Here is a 20,870-nt window from a genome sequence, read left to right on the forward strand (position 1 = left end):
TCGACTAAATCTAATTATTATGACTAAATGAACGTGTAAAAAATATCTACATAATTACTGAAATTGGTCTTTAAAGATGAAGTGTAAATAGTGTTACATAAAACCTCAAGAAAGAAAATGACAACGTCCCACTTTTTTCATTAAAGAGATATACTGTGCTAATTTCACGGTGCCATAATATGATAACTGTGCTCACTATTCAACATTGAAGTCAATAATGTAACAGTTATAAGATCTGTTGCATAAATCACTAAACACACACTAGTAGACTGTTGAAATTATACGAGGACTCTATCTTTTCTCAGTGAATGTGCTGACAAAGTAATCTAACGAAACAATGTGATAGTGTTGAGCTCTTATAAACTGATGTTTCAGGCTAGAAACAAAAGTGGGGCAGAGCGTGGCCCACGTGTTAGCGTGACGCGTTACGTATCTGCAGTATACAAGTTAGCGTATCATTACCATCTTTAAAAGAAATTCCCTCTTCGCACTTTGGTACCATGGATGCGTTATAAGGGTGACGGTAAAATATTATTGTTGGACAAGAGTAGGCCAAATAATATTTGCTGTGGATACTGTTGTATAGCTTATCTATATATAGTAGATAGGTTTGAGCACGTTAATTGAAAAAAAATTTGAATGTGTATCAGTAAGTCACGTGACAAATACAGCACATGAAAAGTCGCGGCACGACGAAATGTCTCAAACTACGTTTTGATATCTTTTAGTATTTTATAGGTAATATGACATTACCAAAAATATATCGATTTTGAGAATAATATTTAACACCACTTTGCGACGTAAAATATTCATACACCCAGATTATTAACGTGTGTTTAAAACGAACATTTAAAATTTTCATTACATGATATCTCGTACTTAAATACGTTGAAAAATAATGGATCTATAGATCATCTTGGGGAATCGGCACCATGCAGAAAAAAAAAAAGACATGCAAGAATTATTATCTCAGCTGTGTCCAAGGCAACAATTTGAAACACAATCTAGAAAGATCTTCGTCTGTATCAGCGACATAGGTTATACAAATTTCTTCCACGACATATCTATTCAACCATCGCATAACAAAAGTAGCAGGAGAAGAAAACGGGTATTCATGCTATTCCATACCGAAGACATGTCAGTCAAGTCGCCAAACGCAGGACCTGTGGAATTTTGTGCTATAGGGCTGTTGAAACGAGCGATAGAAAACTGTCATTGTTGTAAATTAGATGAATTATGGAAAGTCAGCAGGGAGTAGTTGTGTGCTTTGGACATGACGGAGCCTTTTGCAATGGAAATTCCGACCTTTGTCATTTAGATTAACGACAATAACCTTGACCAAATTTCCAGTAGAAACCTTCAAGTTTCGTAAAACTTGGAATTGTAAGTATGACTTATGCAGGGTACTTGACAGACGACTTGTATAAACGATATAACTTTATTAAACAAAAAACATGTTTACTTAAAAAACCTGTTTTCTTTTATCATTTTCTTCATATAAACAAATAACGTAGAGACAAAATAACAAAACTTCACAACTGCTATTTCATATTTTTCAGAGAAATTATGACATCGTGAAAGTAGGATTTTAAAAAAATTCCTTCTTCAAGGAGTAAAGAAAGATAATGTTACATATTCTGACGCTTCTTAAAACATCTAGGTTCATGTGTTATCAAACTAGGTGTCACCTTGCTGTTAAATGCCACTAAATACGTTCTACACTTTCACCTGTGGATTTGTTATAAAAGCACCAATTAATCCCAAAGGGCCAAACAAAACTTTGCGGAGACGAGTGCTACCGACTGGTTGCCCTGCCTCTGCTCAGTGGTTTAAAATTAATAACAGTGAAGATGCTTAAGCCTTAATTAAAAGTCTATGATCCGGACGTTTAGTCAATGTGCGCATAAGGTATCCTTTAGGATAAAAATATAATTACATGTACTGTTATGTCAAATTGCATATTTGAAACGTGTTGTATACATGATTTGAACCAAGCAAACAAAATCAGACAGCAGTATCTTTTTTATTTATTAAAATCACTTATTCTTGAATCCTCCAGGTGGCTCTATGATGCTAAGTTTCATCCCGGCGATGGACATAATACCAAACTTGTAGCTCTACGATTAACAACAAAACAAATCACATGCGGCTGTAAAAAAGAACAGCATGGTTAAAATCTATTTTGCACTACACTTGAAACTTGTATAGACAGTGAAACGAAACTGGAGAATTAACGAGGCAGTCTATTTATCTAGAAGTGCCGGTCTTCAAAAATCTTTTACGAGAAGAACGATTAATTGATAAAAAAAAAACAACAAAAAAAAAAACAACAACAACAATTAATATCGAAATTACCACCAGTTACTAACACACGAGGTTTGTGCTCCAATTCTATTTGAAACGCCGATAGCTTCCGCGCCTACAGACTCGAGCTACGAATCTGTTAAATACATACCGACGCCTCTAGTTAATACCAGCTTCCGATGAAAGTAAACTGAAAGCGAAACTAAAAATCATAATTAACCTGTTGTTTAATATAGCTAATTAAATATTCGGTCAAATATACTTCACAAAGACTTCTATGCAAACAGACATAGACTCAAGTACAGAAACGAACTTGAATTTGGTCCCATGCAAAGTTTTTGAAGGTTGTCTTTCGTAGATAAGATGAACAAATAAAATAATAAGAAAAGAGCACAAATGAACGACTTGCAATTTAGAAGTTGAAGTGTTTTTGTTTTTCTAAAATGTGTTATATTATGTTCATGTTGTGTTGTTTTTTTTCTGGATATAATCTAGTAGTTCTTTTCCTCTTTTTCGCGAGCTATTTACGAACTTGGCTAGCGTGTCTGTAGGTTAAAGAGCTTGTGGGCCAAACTTGGCAGGAGTTGTACGTATGTTGTTTATAATTATATGATTATATTTTTTTAAAGACGGTACTTTTATTGCATTCATGTGTACATTGTGCAGTTCTCAGAAATGTAAAAATAAATAAAATCAGAAATAGAATGAGCGTTCTTTCCTGGCCTGATCGATCTATAGAATTACAACACTTACAAGTGTACTCTGAAAGAGATCCGAGCAAAGCTTATGCACTCGGAATATTTAGCGTGTTTGAACATATGCGGGAATTAATGCGTCTGCGCATAGCCATGATACTTGTTCTGCTAAGCTTGAAGTCTCGTTGTAGGATGTCGTTCTCATTTACTCCTTGTGTGTGTGCAGGCAGGCGTGTCATTCCTTTTCCTGTGTCTCGTCATCGACGAATGGTGTGATATTTTGGGATGTGTACACTGGGCATTATTCAACCAACACTTCTTTGAGCTAACAACTTATTTTGGTCAAGGACACTTTGCCATAATCACTAACTGATAACATTCTTATTTGCTTGTCCAAGAAATAGTTTACTAATTTAATAATTATGGTCCTCGATTTTCACTCATAATACTGAGATACTGGAGGGCCATTTGTTAGCTGAAGTGATGCCATGAGATACGGCCAGATCATGTCTATTAAAATGCCCTCTCTAAAACTATTTGTCTGAGGTGAAACATGCCGATACAAAAGTTGTAGCATTTGGATATCCTCTGTCAGATGATGACTATTATGGCATAATGTTTGGTAAAAAGGCCCGTAATCTGCCTGAACACTTTATATAGGAAGGTTTTCAAATTTCCACACTTATTTCACAATAGTAGGAAAAAAGATTAAGACTCTTGGCCCACCCTGTACTTGTGAGAGACGCGTTAAAACAACTTCGCGATATGCAAAACTTTTTTTTTTGCTCACATTAAAGTGTTGTGTTGGAGCCTTGCATGTTTGTGTTGCACGCTTTTGGCGTGTGGCATCACTTGCTAAACGACCTTGTTTTTGTGACAACTCAAGTGCTGTTTGTTGAATCTCTTTCAAACTTCCGGTAGGAAGTACCAAAGTCCCTGGTCAGTTTCTGGTGACTTGTTTGTTACTGGTCTAACAAAACACTTTCAAATAATAATGCTATACATTGCAGTAAAATTAATTCAACTATTTGAAATTTGAGACAAGAATTCTAGAAACGACGTTGTTGTGTAATGCGACATTATACTATTAATTACTAAATGCGGCATTACTTTAAACTGCATGTCATGGAGATTAATGAGAAAGTGTGACCTTGTTCTATGTTACGTACAAACCAGATTTATACCAAAAAAGTGACTATCTTTATTTGTTATTATTACAACATGAAATAATAACAAGACGTTGTAAATGACACAGAACAAGTCCAGAATAACACTTGGAGCCGGGTATTTCCACCATGACCCTGGATGCCAGGGAATGAGCTCTGAGTGACGGCGGCAAAGTGTACGACTGTAGGCCAGGGAGCGGTCGGCGATGAAACCCTAGTCGTCGGAGAGACGCCAGCCTTATTAGTTGCTTCCCTGACGACCCAGTAGACTGGCAGTCAGCCAAGCCTTTATGTAGGCCGAAGAAGGGTTTGGCTTTACGCACACGACCTCTTCTCCGCGTGTGGTGGAAAAAGTTTTCACCGCGGCACGAAGCAAGTCGCGTGCATTGATATGAATTTCCAGCAATCGGGACACGTGCCTTCTCTGGTAGACTGTGGCTGGCCTCCTGACCCGCCTGCCACAAGATATCGCAGTGACAGGCCAATGAGAACGTAACTGAAACAGAAGAAATGGATACTGTAAATAAACTTCATCAGCTGAAACTTGATTTTGTCTAAACTCTTTTTTCGACAGATATCGCTAATATTAGAACTTAGTTTTTTTCCATTGCCATTCCACGATTACCTCACCGTAGAGAATCAATATTAAGACAAATACGTCGTGTAAGTGTAGTTTTTGTAGAACACACTAAGACTTGAAATACTTTTATCAGTTACAGCACACACGAAAGCGTTTAGATTGGCATCATTATTTTCAAGAGAATATTAATAACACCTAAAGTTTGTTTATTTGCTTTTCCACACTTAAAGCACCAGCAATACATGTGTTCGAAATGAACGTCGAATTTACTCTGTTTAAGAGAAACGGAAACTTTGTTACAGCTTCCCAATGCTTATTGCTTACATTGAACACGCGTATTTTTTTCTACTTTTAACAAACTCTAGGTTTTAAAAGAATTGTGAAATTTGTGGGTTTTATGGCGTATTTTCTGCTTGTTATAAATTTTAAAACCTCTTTCCAGTCCAGCTAGATTTTAAGATTGATCAGTTAAGGAAATTTTTCTTTGGCACTCGAATCAGACTGTGAGTGTGACCTAATTATTAACGTGCTAGACTGTGAATCCGAGGGTCCAAAGTTCGCACGCTGTTACTCCCATCTTGGAACAACAGATGTGATTATAAGAGCGACAGTCGAATCCCATTTTTTGATTGTACAAGAGTTGACAGTGGATGCTATTGACTAGCTACCTACCTTCTAAGTTGTGATATCAGAATAAGGGACTGTTAGCAAAAATAGCTTTAAAAGTAGCGTTGAAAAAATATCGAAAACAAAACCAGTAACAAGAACAGTTAACTATGATGAACCTTAGGCGTCTAGAAGCAAATCCGAAATATATGACTTTGCTGAAATCGGATAAAAGATTAAAACCAATTATTAGCTAGAATAATTTTGTTTCGAGTATTAAATATAATATACTGTTTCTATTACCAGTAACGTTCCGTCTTTTTAAAACTTTTTGAATGAAATCGTTGAATAACACTTAACAAAGCAACAACTAAATCCATAACCTGATTCCAAAAAAGTTGTAATTACAACATTTACTTGTAAAGGGTAACTATGGTTACCTTAGTCTTTAATTTAAAAAAAAATATATATCGTTCTTACAGGTTTTCAGAGTTCTATAGAATGTGTCTCATAAAACATGGCATCTTCCGCTTAACATTTATTGCATAACACACACACACACACACACACACACACACACACACACACACACACACACACATAAATCACATAAAATTTAATAAAGTACATTGAGAAAGTAATTCTAAAGATTTCAGGTTTGCACGCGTATTAATAGGATGTCAAAAATCGATTTTTTCTATTTAAAATGTGGTCTATTTCACCAGTTTGCTATAATTTAATATGGTATCTAAGTCTTGTTAATTTCATGACATGGTTGTTCTTAAATGCCTTGTTCATTGTTTTATCTCGTGATAAAAATAGTGTTTTACAAGTTTCTTTGAGTTGTATAATTGCAAACTGTTACACTTTATGAATACAGCCCAAATCGTTCTCGCGTTAGTACAGCCATTTTGCATTTTAGTTATCACGATGTGATGCCCTCTAGTGAAAATTATTGAACATACCACAAGTTTGTTTGTTTTTTATACACTTAGATACGCTAAGCTTCGTAATGATACACCTAAACATTCTAAGATATTCCATTAACCACATAATATATTTCACTTACCCGTTGGAAAGAAAAGCAGGTATCATTTATAGGAAAAACTATTCAGTTTCCATTCATGCATGTTTAGATACTGTAAGCCTAACAACTCTATAATATTAGAAAGGTCTTTAAGATTTGCTTGTAGCATAAAATAATTTGATTTTTTTTTTCGGCTGCCTCATGTAATTAAATAAACCAAATCATGTACAAATAAATATACAGTTGTACAAAAGTTTTAAGATATGTCTAAATCAACGTCCTCTTCTGGGAAAGTATAATCCTAGAATACTTTGACAGAATATGAGCATCATAACTCTTCAATACACACATACACATGTCTAACTGTCTACAAGTAAACCAGTCTTGTTCAAAGCTAGACATTAAATAACACGATTTTCAGGATTTTTAAAGTTTAGGTTAACAGAAACCTTTGTCGTCACTATTTTAGAATTTTTGTATTCTCAGTAACTAATCTAAAATGCTATAATCAATAGTAGCTTCGTAAAAATAAATTCATCACTTTTTAGGATACTGTTTAATTATAACAGTTTAGATTACTTGTTTCTAAACTTCCATGTATTCATTATTCTTTATAGTATAATAATATTCATCTAGTACGTTTAAGGCCTTTCAACAATCTTCTAAGCGTCTACGAATCTGCCATTTATAATGTTTTCAACTTATTAACTTCCATTTTAATCAGTTATTAGGTTACTACTTTCTTATCAAGTTACTCATAAGTTACTGCTTTCTAGTATTGACTAATTTTCTTTAAGTTTTTATTGTTTTAAATTACGCGAATGTTGCTACTAAACTCGCGTCTTCATAATCCACAGTAAGTCTACGGACTTGCAAAGTTAAAATCCAGGGATCAATTCTATGCAATGGACGCAGCTAATGTGGCTTTGCTATAAAACAAAATAAACATATCCATACTTTAACCTGCCGTACGAATAGAAGCTTTCACCATTGGGGTTACCTTTTTTTTTCCTCATACTAAATGCAAAATGTGATTTGCTACCAGGTTACTGAAAGCTTATTTTAACAGTGCTTTTCTAGAGCAGTCCATTAATAAGCACAGCTAGGATTTTACTGTCAGTTCTTGTGATCCTTAAGCTTCTTCAGTTTCTTTTTTTTATTGTTTGTCACTGAGTAAGTACTCTAAAGTAACAACGTAGCAGGCGCTAATTCAGTATGCATTTTTTCATACCAGTGTCTGGCTATTTATGAACCAAATTGCTTGTGGATCCGTTACTTTGTTGGTTTCATAGCCCTTAACAGCATATGAACCACAAGAAAAATAAATAACGAAAAAAAAAAAAGTCGATATTTCAATTAATTCCTTTAATAACTGCAATGGATTTCCTGCGTATTTTTACATACACTTTTTAGTGAAGAATTTCCTAAAGATGTCTATTATGTTTGTTTGGTTTTTTAATTTCGCGCAAAGCTACATGAAGGCTATTTGCACTAATCGTCCTTAATTTAACAATGTAAGACTAGAGAGAAGGCAGCTAGTCATCACCACCCACCGCCAACTCTTGGGCTACGCTTTTACCAACAAATAGTGGGATTGACCGTAACGTTATAACACCCCCACGGCTGAAAGGGCGAGCATGTTTTGTGCGACGAGGATTCGAACTCGCGACCCTCAGATTACGAGTCGAGTGCCTTAATCATCTAGCCATGCTGGGCCTAAAAGTGTAGTAATACATAAAAATTTAAATTATTTAATAAGATGCAATAAGTGGTCTTTGCCAACAGTGAACTGTGTATATATATGTAAGTGTGAATGTAGAAAATCGCATCATTTTCAACTTACGTTTGTCTCTTTAATTGGTTTATTTATCTTCCAGAAGTGACTCATGATTTTAGTTATTGCGAAATATTGAGAATCAGTGCGTCGGAATTTATAGTAAATTAACATACATTGATATAATTTGGTACGTTATATTAAAACGATTTTGAATATGTGAATCAGCAATCACGTGACAGTCACAGCCGATATGAAGTTGCGGGGGAACGATATGTATTAGAACTACAATTTTGCACTGCTTGTCGTTACATAAGTAGTGCCACAACACCGTAAACGTATTGCTTTTTCGAAGTGTATATAATAGTCCTTACCGACGCAAAACAGTCATACAGTAAAGTCGTTAAGGTGTGTTCAGATCGGAGTCTTAGAACTTCTAAGGGTGAGATATCCTTTGTACTTTATAACCTAAGATAACAAAATGAAGATATTACCCTACAGAAAGCGACCTTAAACAACATATAACCTGATCAAGAAGGATCTCCGTCTGGAAAATCAACAGAAATTATCCACAAGCTGCTTCCATGATGTACCCATTTACCCATCGCATACATCAAGCAGCTGGAAAGTTAAACGGGTGTTCGTGCTGTTTCATGTAAGGATATACTTTCTGTGCGATAGATATTCTATATAAAGGTATACCTTCTGTGCTATAGGTCTGCTTAAATGGGCTCTGTGAAATAATTAACCTTGCACATTAATTGGATTATGAAAGCCAGCAGAGGAGAGAAGTGAGCTTTGGGCATGACAGATCATCAGAGGATGACTGGACGTGACAACATGAGCTGTTACGATACGCTGAGGTCTTCAAAATCGTTTTAATATAACGTGCTCATCCTCTATTTTTATAATATTCTTGATGCCAAGTTTTAATTTTGTTGTATCTCATAAAATCTTAGTTAACGTGCGATGCTTAAACAGTGGTAACAACTTTATAATTAGTATTAAAAACAATTTCTATGAACATTTAATGTTTTTATTCTCGTCATCAGATTGCCAGCTGGGAAATGGATCCTATGAGATTGAGGAAAGATGGCGGCCGGACTTGGGCCCTCCTTTTGGTGTTCTGTATTGTGTACACTGCGAATGTATAGCAGTAAGTTCCATTTAGTTAGAATACTAGAAGTATTTAAGTTCCTTTAAATAAATTATTAGATTAATTGACAAAGAGATTAGGTTGCATTGATCTTTCAGTTCGTAACTTTGTTTTAATTGAACGATAAGATATTTTATTTATCTTAATATCTTCATTAATATTAACTTAGCTGGCTACTTAGAACTAAGCAGAAAATTATCCTGATAACGAATATTGTTAATTAAGTATACTTTTTTACGTTCTCACCAATAAAGTTTCTTGTGTACATTTGTTCAGTGTAACTTGGTGATAATTCTTGGATGAATTAGGAGCCACACTAAATGTAGATTACATTTGACGGCACATTAATAAAATGATGCAATTTGAGTAATACCAAGTTGTTTTATTTTGCTGTGTTTGATATATCACAGATTGTATGAACTTAGGAGACTGTTTGGATGGATTTCATGTATTGGTGCGTGTTGAATCGATCCTAGACGCACAATAGAAGCAACTCGTACAGAAAAGTAATATACGGGTCAGAATATTACTAATATTACACATATTATTGAGAAGATTGCATGAGACTGGAATGTGCGTTAATTTTAGTGTGACACTGTATGGCATACAGTTGAAAACAACAGTGACACCACGTAGCACATTTTTATGAAGTGATTTATGCGAAATGAACTCTGAGAACATGATTAACTAGATGGAAAAAGGAAAGTATTTTTAGTTTTTATTAATGGACGATACTTGTCATTTATGAATAACTACCTCAGCTGCTGGTTCAGTTCATTGCTTTAATCATCAGTGCTTAGCTGTACCTTTAAAAGGAAGCAACTCCTATTTTTAATATCCGTGGCTCAGCGGTATATCTGCGCACTTGTAACGCTAAAATCTGGGTTTCGATACCCGTAGTGGGCAGAGCAGACAGTCCATTGTGTAGTTTTGTGCTTAATTCAAAACAACAACAATATCCACTGGCTGTGATTTCTAGGTGCTCACATTGCAAGCGGTCGCTATTTCACATAGTATTCATCACTTTCTGGAATTACATTTTTTAGTGGTTAATAATTACGAAATACCAGCCCTACTAAAACCAATCAAAGTTAATTTTATACTTTTAATAATGTAACTTTGCATAGTACGCACATTGAACTTTTCTATTCACACACACACACACACACACACACACACACACACACACACACACTGATATTTTTTTATTTCTACACAAAGATTTGGGGTGCTGAGAGTTTTATTTTTGTCTGAAAACTCTCACTTTGGTCTACGATCAAAAGTAGACAAAACTGGTGAATTAAGTTATTTTCTGAACAAAGCAAAATTTTCTATTTTAAAATACGGATAAGAGCAATAAGTATACATGTTTTATGCATAATAAGAAAAATATGTAAACAGAAAAAACCTGGTTTTGTTTCTTCTTTTCCTCTATTATATTTTGGCTAAAACATTACCTTTTTTTACGTCTTTGGTCTGCGAAAATTATTATACAATACATTAATGAAATATTTATCTATAAATATTCCACTCACGAATACCTTCTAAACAATCTAAGTTACTGGTGTGTATGTTTCAATGATGGAAACAATCCTCACATTCTTGTAAACAATCACGAGTGAAATGTTATATACTTGCGTTTTATTTATGCAAGAACCTTCAAAGCCAACAAGTCACACTTTTAAACTATTTTGATAACAGAGTAACAAGTAGCACCATGATTATCCGAAACTTTTAATATTTAAATTCCCGTAATGTGTAAAGTATTTAACCAACTTTTTGTGATATTTATTCACACTTTCTATACCTTGAATGAGAGCATTCTTTTTTAACTATGGCGTTATATAAAACGTTTGTTTTTTTTTGTTTGTGAATTTCGCATAAAGCTACACGAGGGCTATCTGCGTTAGCCGTCCCTAATTTAGCAGTGTAAAACTAGATGGAAGACAGTTATTCATCACCACCCACCGCCAACTCTTGGGCTAATCCTTCACTAATGAATAGTGTGATTGACAGTTACATCACAACGCCCCCATGGCTGAAATGGTAAGCATGTTTGACGTTACGGGGATTCGAACCCACGACCCTCTGATTACGAGTTCAGTGCCTTAACCACCAGGCCATGCCGGGCCATATAAAACGTAATGTTAAATAACTGAAACCAGTACCTTAATTTATGACACAACCCTAAAAGAAGGACACACAAAAAATAATCATCTTAAGCACTAAAATAACCCTAAAATAATTTTATATAAAGTATATATCAGTAGCCTTTCAATATTCTTTGGATGCCCATGACTTACTTTGATCGAACTCTAGCGGACCTTTTGAAATGTTCAAGTTTTTATTTTAGTGTTCAGTACAGAAATGTTGATTGTTAATACTTTTATTAGTATCAATTAGTATTTTGTATATACAGAGAAGTCCTACAAATAAACTATAAAAAAGGTAAGAAACTGGCGTGATATTTTCTATCTAGGGTAAAGCTTTCTGCTGCCGTTTCTAATTTTGGACTACCGACCAGTAGTAAGACAGCCAATCAACAGCTTCCTACCAGATACAATTTGTGATAAGATATTGCCGTTACTCTTATAACGCAAACACAGATTAAAGTACGAGGAAATATTTTTGGGTATCGCACGGATTCAAATACAGGTCGCCAGCTGCGAAATCCAGAGCTATATCAATGACCCCCTATCTATATATAATATTTTTTATATTTAATTGCAGTACTTTTACAGTTTCATTTCGTTTTAGCAGTGTGAGAATCTTTCAATTCAATGAGTTTGTTTGTTTTGAATTTCGCGCAAAGCTACTCGAGGGCTAGCTGCGCTAGCCGTCCCTAATTTAGCAGTGTAAGACTAGATGGAAGGCAGTTGGTCATCACCATCCACCACCAACTCTTTGGCTACTCTTTTACCAACGAATAGTGGGATTGACCGTACATTATAACGCCCCACGGGTGAAAGGGCGAGCATGTTTGATGCGATCGGGATTCGAACCCACGACTCTCGGATTACGAACTGAACGCCTTAACCCACCTGGCTACGCCGGATCGTAATTCAATGAGTTAAAGAGAGAATCACAACATTTGTTTTTTCCTATAACACTTTTTATAACGATACTGTGAATTCTGTGATACAGACAAATTAATTTTATATTATTGCCTAAACGCTCAATAGCTGTTACTGTTTGTACCACTAAAGTTTCTTTGTATATTGTATAATTGTTAAAGGATCTTTGCGGCATGATTCTGAGACGTCTTAGTTTGGTATCTGTTAACGGATGACAAAGCAACGTTTCAAGTATTCTTATCAGTTTTTACGAACTTGGTTATTTAATATTTCTACTAAGTGTTATTTAACACTGAATTATCGGTTAATTTGATGTAGGTTGCCTAATTACATCAGTCGTGTATAGAATCAAAATAACCAGAATGGGGGAACTGTTATTTTTTAATTGGCTTTTGAACTACTATTAACTAATTATGACTATTTAATCTTGATTAGAATTTGAGTATTTACCAATAGAAATGCCCAACCGAAAACTTGCCATGACAAGTTCTCCTTTACTGAAAGTTGTGCTTTTATTATATTTAATTAATCGTACCTCACCCTTCAGATGTACTTCTACTTGTTTAATATTAGATTTCCTTTGTTTCCAGGACATGTGAGCACTAGAGTTTACACACGCAGAGCTTCTTGGGATAAAATATGTAGTTGTTGAAGTTTGCTGAAACAGATACTCTGACGTTGTTTCTTAGTAATTTCGTGTATATACAACTGTATTTCCTCATCACAATAAAGGGAACTACTCTTAGTGGGGTGACTTCAATATTATGTGCAAATATTACGTAGCGGAAGTATTGCAATGGGGCATGATTTTTTTTGTTAACTTCACTTGTCTGTAATGTTTTTCTTAATTATTAATTAGCAACATATATTTAAATGTAACTCAGTATTAATTATACCTGTCGTGCTAATTAGAGAATAAGGGTGATAACGTTTCGATGATATGTCTTACAGGTTTAACACTTGTTATCTTATGTCCTTAATTCAGTACAAATAGGTACTACTTAAGTGTGTGTGTTTTTCTTATAGCAAAGCCACATCAGGCTATCTGTTGAGCACACCGAGGGGAATTCAATCCTTGATTTTAGCGTTGTAAATCCGGAGATTTACCTCTGTACTAGCGAGGGGCTAGGTATTACTTAATGGAAGTATATAATGATTTCTATAGTTAATACAGTCTGTGATAAAAGTGCAGTACGAAGTTAAATTATATCCAAGTTTTTTATTGTAAGCAAAAGGAAGTTTAGCTTGATTCATTTGATTATATTCTATATTGTTGGAATCATCAAGAGAGATTTTTGACGCTAATGTAGTGTTGTGACTATTGCTAAGACTAAGATATACTTTTCTGTTTGTATTTTGGAATTGCAAAGAGTTAATCATACTTTATACGAACGATTTGTTGCAGCGGTATGACTTTGCAAATGCTAGTCAAAGCACTATAAGGACGACCTGTTCACATGAACATATTTATTTTACGAGGAATTCTTAACCATTTAACATTGCAATGTTGCCTTTGATAGACTCATTTAATAGTTCCTACTAAAGAATAATACTGCTATATAAATTGATAGAGCCAAAGGATACAGCTAGGAAGTTTTAAAATCGCACTCTAATCCAGTAGGGTAACCTTCTTTATTCTTAAAGTGAAGGCTACGGTAACGAAAGAGACCCTTCAACCCAAACCTTATTAGAATAAAGGCGGGTACATCTCTTGGCACGTTTAATAAGATAGTTAATAAAGATTTGAAGTTAATGAAAGCTCACAAGCTTTCAGTCAAGCCAGTCGTTTTCTTTCGTTTTTGTTATTACTAGAAAGATAGCTAAATAAACTAGAATATCACCAATCTCATTTAACCACGTACTAGCAAAATCCCTACAATGGACTTTAGTTCTTTTGATGTGATTAAACCTTGACTGGGATTCAACTGTGGAAACTTTATCAAGATGTGTGAAGTTATAATGACGACATCGAGAGAGAAGTTTGTTACAAGGAAATCATGATGCCAGGTAGTACCCATGGTTATGAGACTGATCTCTGTGACGTGGTAGAAAGTAGTTCCAAACAAAGTGATGATATACACCTAGAAGTTGATACAAAATAACATTGGACGTAAGCAAAAGTATCAACATGATTAACAACATGATGATACTTTTGCTTACGTCCAATGTTATTTTGTACCAACTTCTAGGTGTATATCATCACTTTTAAATTTACAGAGAATATTCCAATATTATAGTTTAAACACTTAGATTTTTTTACCCAAAGTACTCAATTTTATTTTGACCATAAAAGTAAAACAAAGAGAAACCACAAAGTTACTTTCGTTATTTAACAAGCTATAATTTTCTAATACATACTGTAAAATTTAGTCCTGACCATTTACCCTTTCATTGGGACACGAAAACTAACGACAACAATCTCTGAATAACGTATGCCACCAAAACTGGCAACAACAATAAATAAATCGTGTTTTATGTGAAAAGTGATAAAAGTGGTCTAAGTTTAGTGACTTTTACAAGAGGAAAAATGCTTAGTCCGAAGCGTTGTCCCCCTAGGGTTGCCTACAACTTCAAGAGACTGTTTTGAAAGCTAGAATCATCAAGCTCCATATCACAGATAAAGATCATCTTTAATCAAGAAACTCCAATCTACCAATAAGTCAACAATTAAAGAAAAAAAGACAGCCAAACCCTTGAACATTAAAAGGCCCCCCACCCCATATGAAGGGTGTAATATCTACTCCAGTAACCAACAACAAATCAAAGTGTTCTCCCCTTCCTCATCTTACTCAACTTGTTTTCCGGCATCTCTTAAGGCTTATTTATGTCCATCGCCTTTTCTCTACCTATCAGTATAAATGATACCAGTTATCTACCCCATCTTTACCTCTCTCGGTCTCTCCGATTGTTACTATTTTCACCGGGCCCGGCATGGCCAGGTGGTTAAGGCACTCGACTCGTAATCTGAGGGTCGCGGGTTCGAATCCCCGCCACAACAAACATGCTTGCCCTTTCAGCCGTGGGAGCGTTATAATGTGACGGTCAATTCCATTATTCGTTGGTAAAAGAGTAGCTCAAGAGTTGGTGGTGGATGGTGATGACTAGCTGCCTTCCCTCTAGTCTTTGCTCAAAATTTACAAAAAACAAACAAACAAACTTTCACCTGAAATAAACTTCTAGGGCCGATAGAAAGAGAGATCAACTCCTGAACATTCTCTGAGGAAATCCTATACCCCAACGTTTCTGATTCTGATCCAAACGATAACTTCTCAAAGAAGACGAAAGTGGTGATGAGATGAACGTCTTTCCCCTGAAGAATACATAGACTGGTTTAAAAGATTGGTTATTTCCCCCAGTCTGACCGACTTATTAAAAGTTATGATCAGAATAATTATTTTGTAATTTTAAAGTAGGTCGAATATTTTGTTTTTCTATTAGTACTTTCCATAATCTTGCCTTAATTCATGAACCGATTAGTTCCATTAACTAATTAAGTCGAATTAAACTCTCAACTGAACGTAAAGTTATAGAAATTTGATGCAGTGCTACACAAAATTCATCTTTAGTAGATTAGAGGGAAGACAAGTAGTTACTCAACGCCAACTCTAAATATATTGTTTTTCTGAATTAATGCTAGAATTTGAATGAACTTTTAGAGCGAACTTTTCGTCAACAATCTCTAACAGATATTTATGAAGTTAGTGAACTCCAATAACCAAAACCTCTATTCTTTGAACTTTTTCTTATATCATAGACTAAGTAATAAAAACTACCGAAAACTATCCTTGTAAATATCTTTACTCAGTTATGTAAAACACGCATACATTATGTAAATTAGTATAAAAGTTGTTTATAACTGTGCCCTTGATAACACCGTTAGATTTGTTTTACAGTGTACACCAGTTTGTGTCTGTACGCATGGTGTCATAAGAAATCACACGTAAACAGTGTTCATGAAAAAATTAAAAGAAAACAAGATCAATATACATTGAAAAGTTGAGTATGGTTGGGTGATATGCCATAACTTTGATATTGATAATTCAACGCTTTGACCTAGAAGAATGAAATTATGGAAATAAACAAATTGATACCCAGTTTAATCTCAACCGGAAGAGGCGTCATTACTATGTAAACAGCTCTTCACAGATGTATGTTTACTTCATAATATTCTAAAGCTATCCCACGCCTATTAATGAATACTGTATTTAATATCGTTTCACCGGATGCTAATTAATGTTATTTCTTTCTTCAGTATTGTTTTACATTCTTATTTTCTTATTTTGAAACGTTTAGCTTCCGTTTCTACTTCATGAGATCATAGGTCATGCTTTAAGAATTAAGATGCACATAAAATAATTCTAACAGATTTACAGTTCTAACTACATTTTATGCGACTGTTTAAATATGGTAACCTCTATAATGATAATTTTTTTATAGTATCACCTTTCTGGCAATAAAGACCAACAAGGAAATGAGGTGGATCCTAATATAGTTTAAAGTAAAGTTTAAAATTATGATAAGATTATTGAGCCTTGACGAACAAAATGTCGGTAAGGGCTAGGTAATTGCTCAATACGTCGCTTAAGTTATTAATAAAGTAAAAAAAAAAAAAAGTGGTTGAAGTCATTCTGGATATACACTGCTGTCCAAAACTTAAGGTCAATGAACATAAAGAAGACAAATGCATTTTGCGTTGTTTGACTCAACCACTTATTTGAGTAAAGCTTCGAAAGATGAAAATAAGAAAAGGGAAAATAAAAATAAAAAAACTTTTTTTTTTAGCATTTAATAGGGAAAATGTGAAAACTATGAAATTAGCTTAAACACTAACTGGTCAAAAGTTTAAGACCATACCAAAAAGAAGTCCTAAACAGGTTAGGAAATGCCCAACAAGAGGTCTCAGTAGTAAGTTGCACGGCCGTCATTGCGAATAACTTCAAACATTCGCTTTGGCATGGTCAATATAAGCGTTTGCAGAAGACTGTCTGGAATGTTATTCCAAGTGGTGAAGGTGGCTTCACTAAGATCACGCACTGTTTGGAATTGACGTCCATTTCTATAAACTTCCCTTGTCATCCACCCCCTAACATTTTCAATAGGGTTCAGTTCAGGCGAACACGTTGTTTGCCATGAAAAAGTCCTTTGTCCTGCGGGCATTGTGGATTGCAGCGTTGTCCTGCTGAAAGATCCAGTCATTTCCACACAAGCGAGGGCTTTCAGTCAAGAAGGATGCTCTCTCCAATATGTCAATGTAGCCAGCTGCTGTTTGACGCCCCCGTATAACCAGAAACTCCATTGTTCCATGAAAGGAAAAAGCACCCCAAATTATGATGGAACCTTATTTTAACTTTTCTTATTTTTATCTTTCGAAGCTTTACTCAAATAAGTGGTTGAGTCTAACAACACAAAATGCATATTTGTTCTTTATGTTCATTAGCCTTAAGATTTTGACCAACAGTGTATGTATATATACAATGTTTGTTTAAGGTTTACTACTTTTTTTTCTTCAATATTTCGGAAAAAAGTGTATGAGTACAATCGACTGTTTCTGTGCTTGAGCACATTTGAGTTGAACATGTTGACTTTCAGTGAACATTACATGTTATTTGTCGATTAATTTGAAACCTAACAGAGAAGAAAACTCTTTGTTCCAACTATTCTTAAGTGATTTTCAGAATTTTCGGTTTCAGAAAATTAATGAAAAATTCAACTGAGATCAGTAAGGTTCATCATCTTTAATTCTAGCAGTGTGACTCCCACCCCAATCCTTCCTATGGGTGATTGATACAACTCTTCTGTCCTCCTCAGGGTTATTGGTACAAATCTGAAAGAAATTCCAAAATGTTAAGAACTAAATAACACATCGTTGGGAGCCAAAGAGTCTATGTACAGATCAGCGTTACAGACCGTACGGAAAACTTCCTGGAGAAGTGAACTAAAATAAACTACTTTCTGAGCTTTTCCGGTAGTTTATAAGTTCCGTGAAAAACCCAAGTAACGTTTAAAAGTGCAAAGGAATGTGTAAACATCGCAAAGTGCAGTAGAATCATACCACGATTTTGTTGATAGAGAGGACTATTGAGGTAACCGGTCAGTGGGTCACGTGGAATGTCTTCCTCCTTCATTGATTGGTCCTTTGACATATCCAATAATTAGTTATAATATTAATAACGTGTGTATATGTTCAACGACTTGTAGTAAATTGGATTCAGATATTTGAAAATAACCCACACCAAAAATACTAATTTCAAGAGTTTTGTGTTTTAGTTCCTCAGTGGGAAAAATTAAGTCTTCGGATTTATAATGATTTACAATGCTAAAATGGCTTCCTATAAGTAAGTACACACACATTATTTTTTTTGTCTCGAGATATCGTCAAAAACTTGTATACCTGTATGCAAGAGTCACTTGATGAAGATTTGCCCCAAACATTACAAAATAACAAACAGGATGAAACGTTCGTGTATTTCATTATGGGTTAACTTAAAAATTGACATCAATAATGATTTCAATGTTTATAGGTTGGAATTATCTAGAGTTTGACTGACACAGCACTAGTTATCTTTAGGATTTAATCATCGCAAGTATTGTTTTACTGTGCGTGTTAACTATTGAATCTAACATTTGAAATATAATATTTTCACCCATCTCTGGGGTCTTCTATTTTCCTTTGTTGAATAATGCACTCAATACACACCATCTTTCTAGTTTGCAATGAATTTATCACTCATAGGTTCTGTTCTTTCAAAGGAAATACCAGGTAGTAAGCAGTAATAACCCAAAGTTACATTAAACTTTCTGTTTAGTCTCGAGAGTACAAACAGATGTGTCAAACTCTTATTGAATTCTGCCATAAAAAGAAATGAAAAATTAAGTTTTAATGTACGATAAAGTCCACTTAAAGACAGTTGTATGAATCTCTTAACGAAAAACTCCAATTATAAGAGTTGTATGAATCCCTTAAATAACTTTTGTCCCCTGTGAACCTTGTTAAAACTTAAAATTCAACGAAAACGGATAACAGTAAAACAACTAACTGATACTTTGGTCACTCATCTCCTAGCAGAAGCCATTATTTGTGATAATGAAAAGAAAATCAAAATACAAATAATACATTTCGACTGGTTTATCGAAAGGATTGTTTTGCATAACATTAAGCAAGTATCACTCATAGTTTTTACATACGATACTCAAGCTAAGATATATAAAGTTCGGGTGTAAAAACGTTTCTCCACATACTTTGAAACGCTAACATTTTAATAACATTTTGAAATATTCCATCATTTCTATTAGATGTATATTAATATAAACACATTTTGGTGAAGTACTACATATTATGATCTATTGCATACATTAAATACAAGTCTTCCAGTGACACAGCTGGTAAGTTTGAGGGTTTGATTGTTTTCAATTTTGCGCTAACCGTCCCTAATTTAGCAGTGAAAAACTAGAAAGAAGGCATCTAGTAATCATCACCCACTACCAACTCTTGGGCTACTCATTTCCCCAACGAATAGTGGGATTAATCGTCAAATTATAATGTCCCATGTCTGAAAAGGAGAGCATGTTTGGTGTGACTGGGACTCGAATCCGCGACCCTCAGATTACGAGTCGAGTCCTTAACTATTAGGGAAACTGGGCCTAAGTTTGAGGAATTATAACGCTTAAATTTGGAGTGCGATATTGTGACGAATATATGCAGATAGTTCATTGTATAACTTTTTGCTCTGAAACTGAACACAAATAAAGGACATGTACATTAATAGCAGATCAACAAATCATTAAAAAAGGAAATAAAATGAGGTTACTACACCTAATTTAAATTTTCTAAAGGTGTTATCTTATTTCATTTCTACTTTTTAATGAAAGTTAAATAATACTCGGCTGTTTGTATTATTCCTCCTAATGATAAATGTTTCTTACTTAGAGTTAAAAAAAAACAGATCTAAAAAAAGATTTTTTGCACAGTTATAAAAGAGTGCTGTTTAGTAGAAGTCTTTCAGTTAGCGTATACTTTTTTAGGGTTAACATATGATTACGCTTTTGAAGAACTAACAGGTGTAGGTTTAGCGCAGAGGAAAACTGGACATTGTTTACTCAATTCTTCGGTAATTCTGAAATGTTTGTCTCAAAATTATTTTTTTTGTTAAAAAATCGATTTTACTTGAAAAAACGATTAAATTACTTAATAATAAAGCAATGCACTTTTTAATTGTAAATATATATATAATGAATTTTTCTTTTAAGTTTTTGTGCGAATATCCCTGAAGAATAATATCAATATCGTTATTTTATAATAAAGGTAATCCTATCATCCAAGTTAGGAAAAGTCGAGGTACAAGAAGTTTACTAATTAAAACAAATAATAATCTTTTCAGTTTAAGAAGATCTGAAAGCCAAATATTTTTAATACAATTAGAAAAACTGACTGATTTTGAACATCGCAGTTGATAAATAAATTGTTTAACAATTTAAATAATTATTTATC

General features: G+C 34.3%; 1 protein-coding gene across 1 annotated transcript in view; it reads left to right on the top strand.

Annotated features, from left to right (window-relative positions):
- Positions 1–20,870, top strand: part of LOC143248150 (chordin-like) — a 142,817-nt gene that overhangs the window by 51,406 nt on the left and 70,541 nt on the right. Inside the window, exon 2 of the mRNA XM_076496582.1 lies at positions 9,205–9,308. Within this exon, the coding sequence (XP_076352697.1) occupies positions 9,205–9,308 (104 nt within the window). The remainder of the gene's footprint in view (positions 1–9,204; positions 9,309–20,870) is intronic.

Source organism: Tachypleus tridentatus, chromosome 4 (assembly GCF_004210375.1).
Source record: "Tachypleus tridentatus isolate NWPU-2018 chromosome 4, ASM421037v1, whole genome shotgun sequence".
Taxonomy (NCBI): domain Eukaryota; kingdom Metazoa; phylum Arthropoda; class Merostomata; order Xiphosura; family Limulidae; genus Tachypleus; species Tachypleus tridentatus.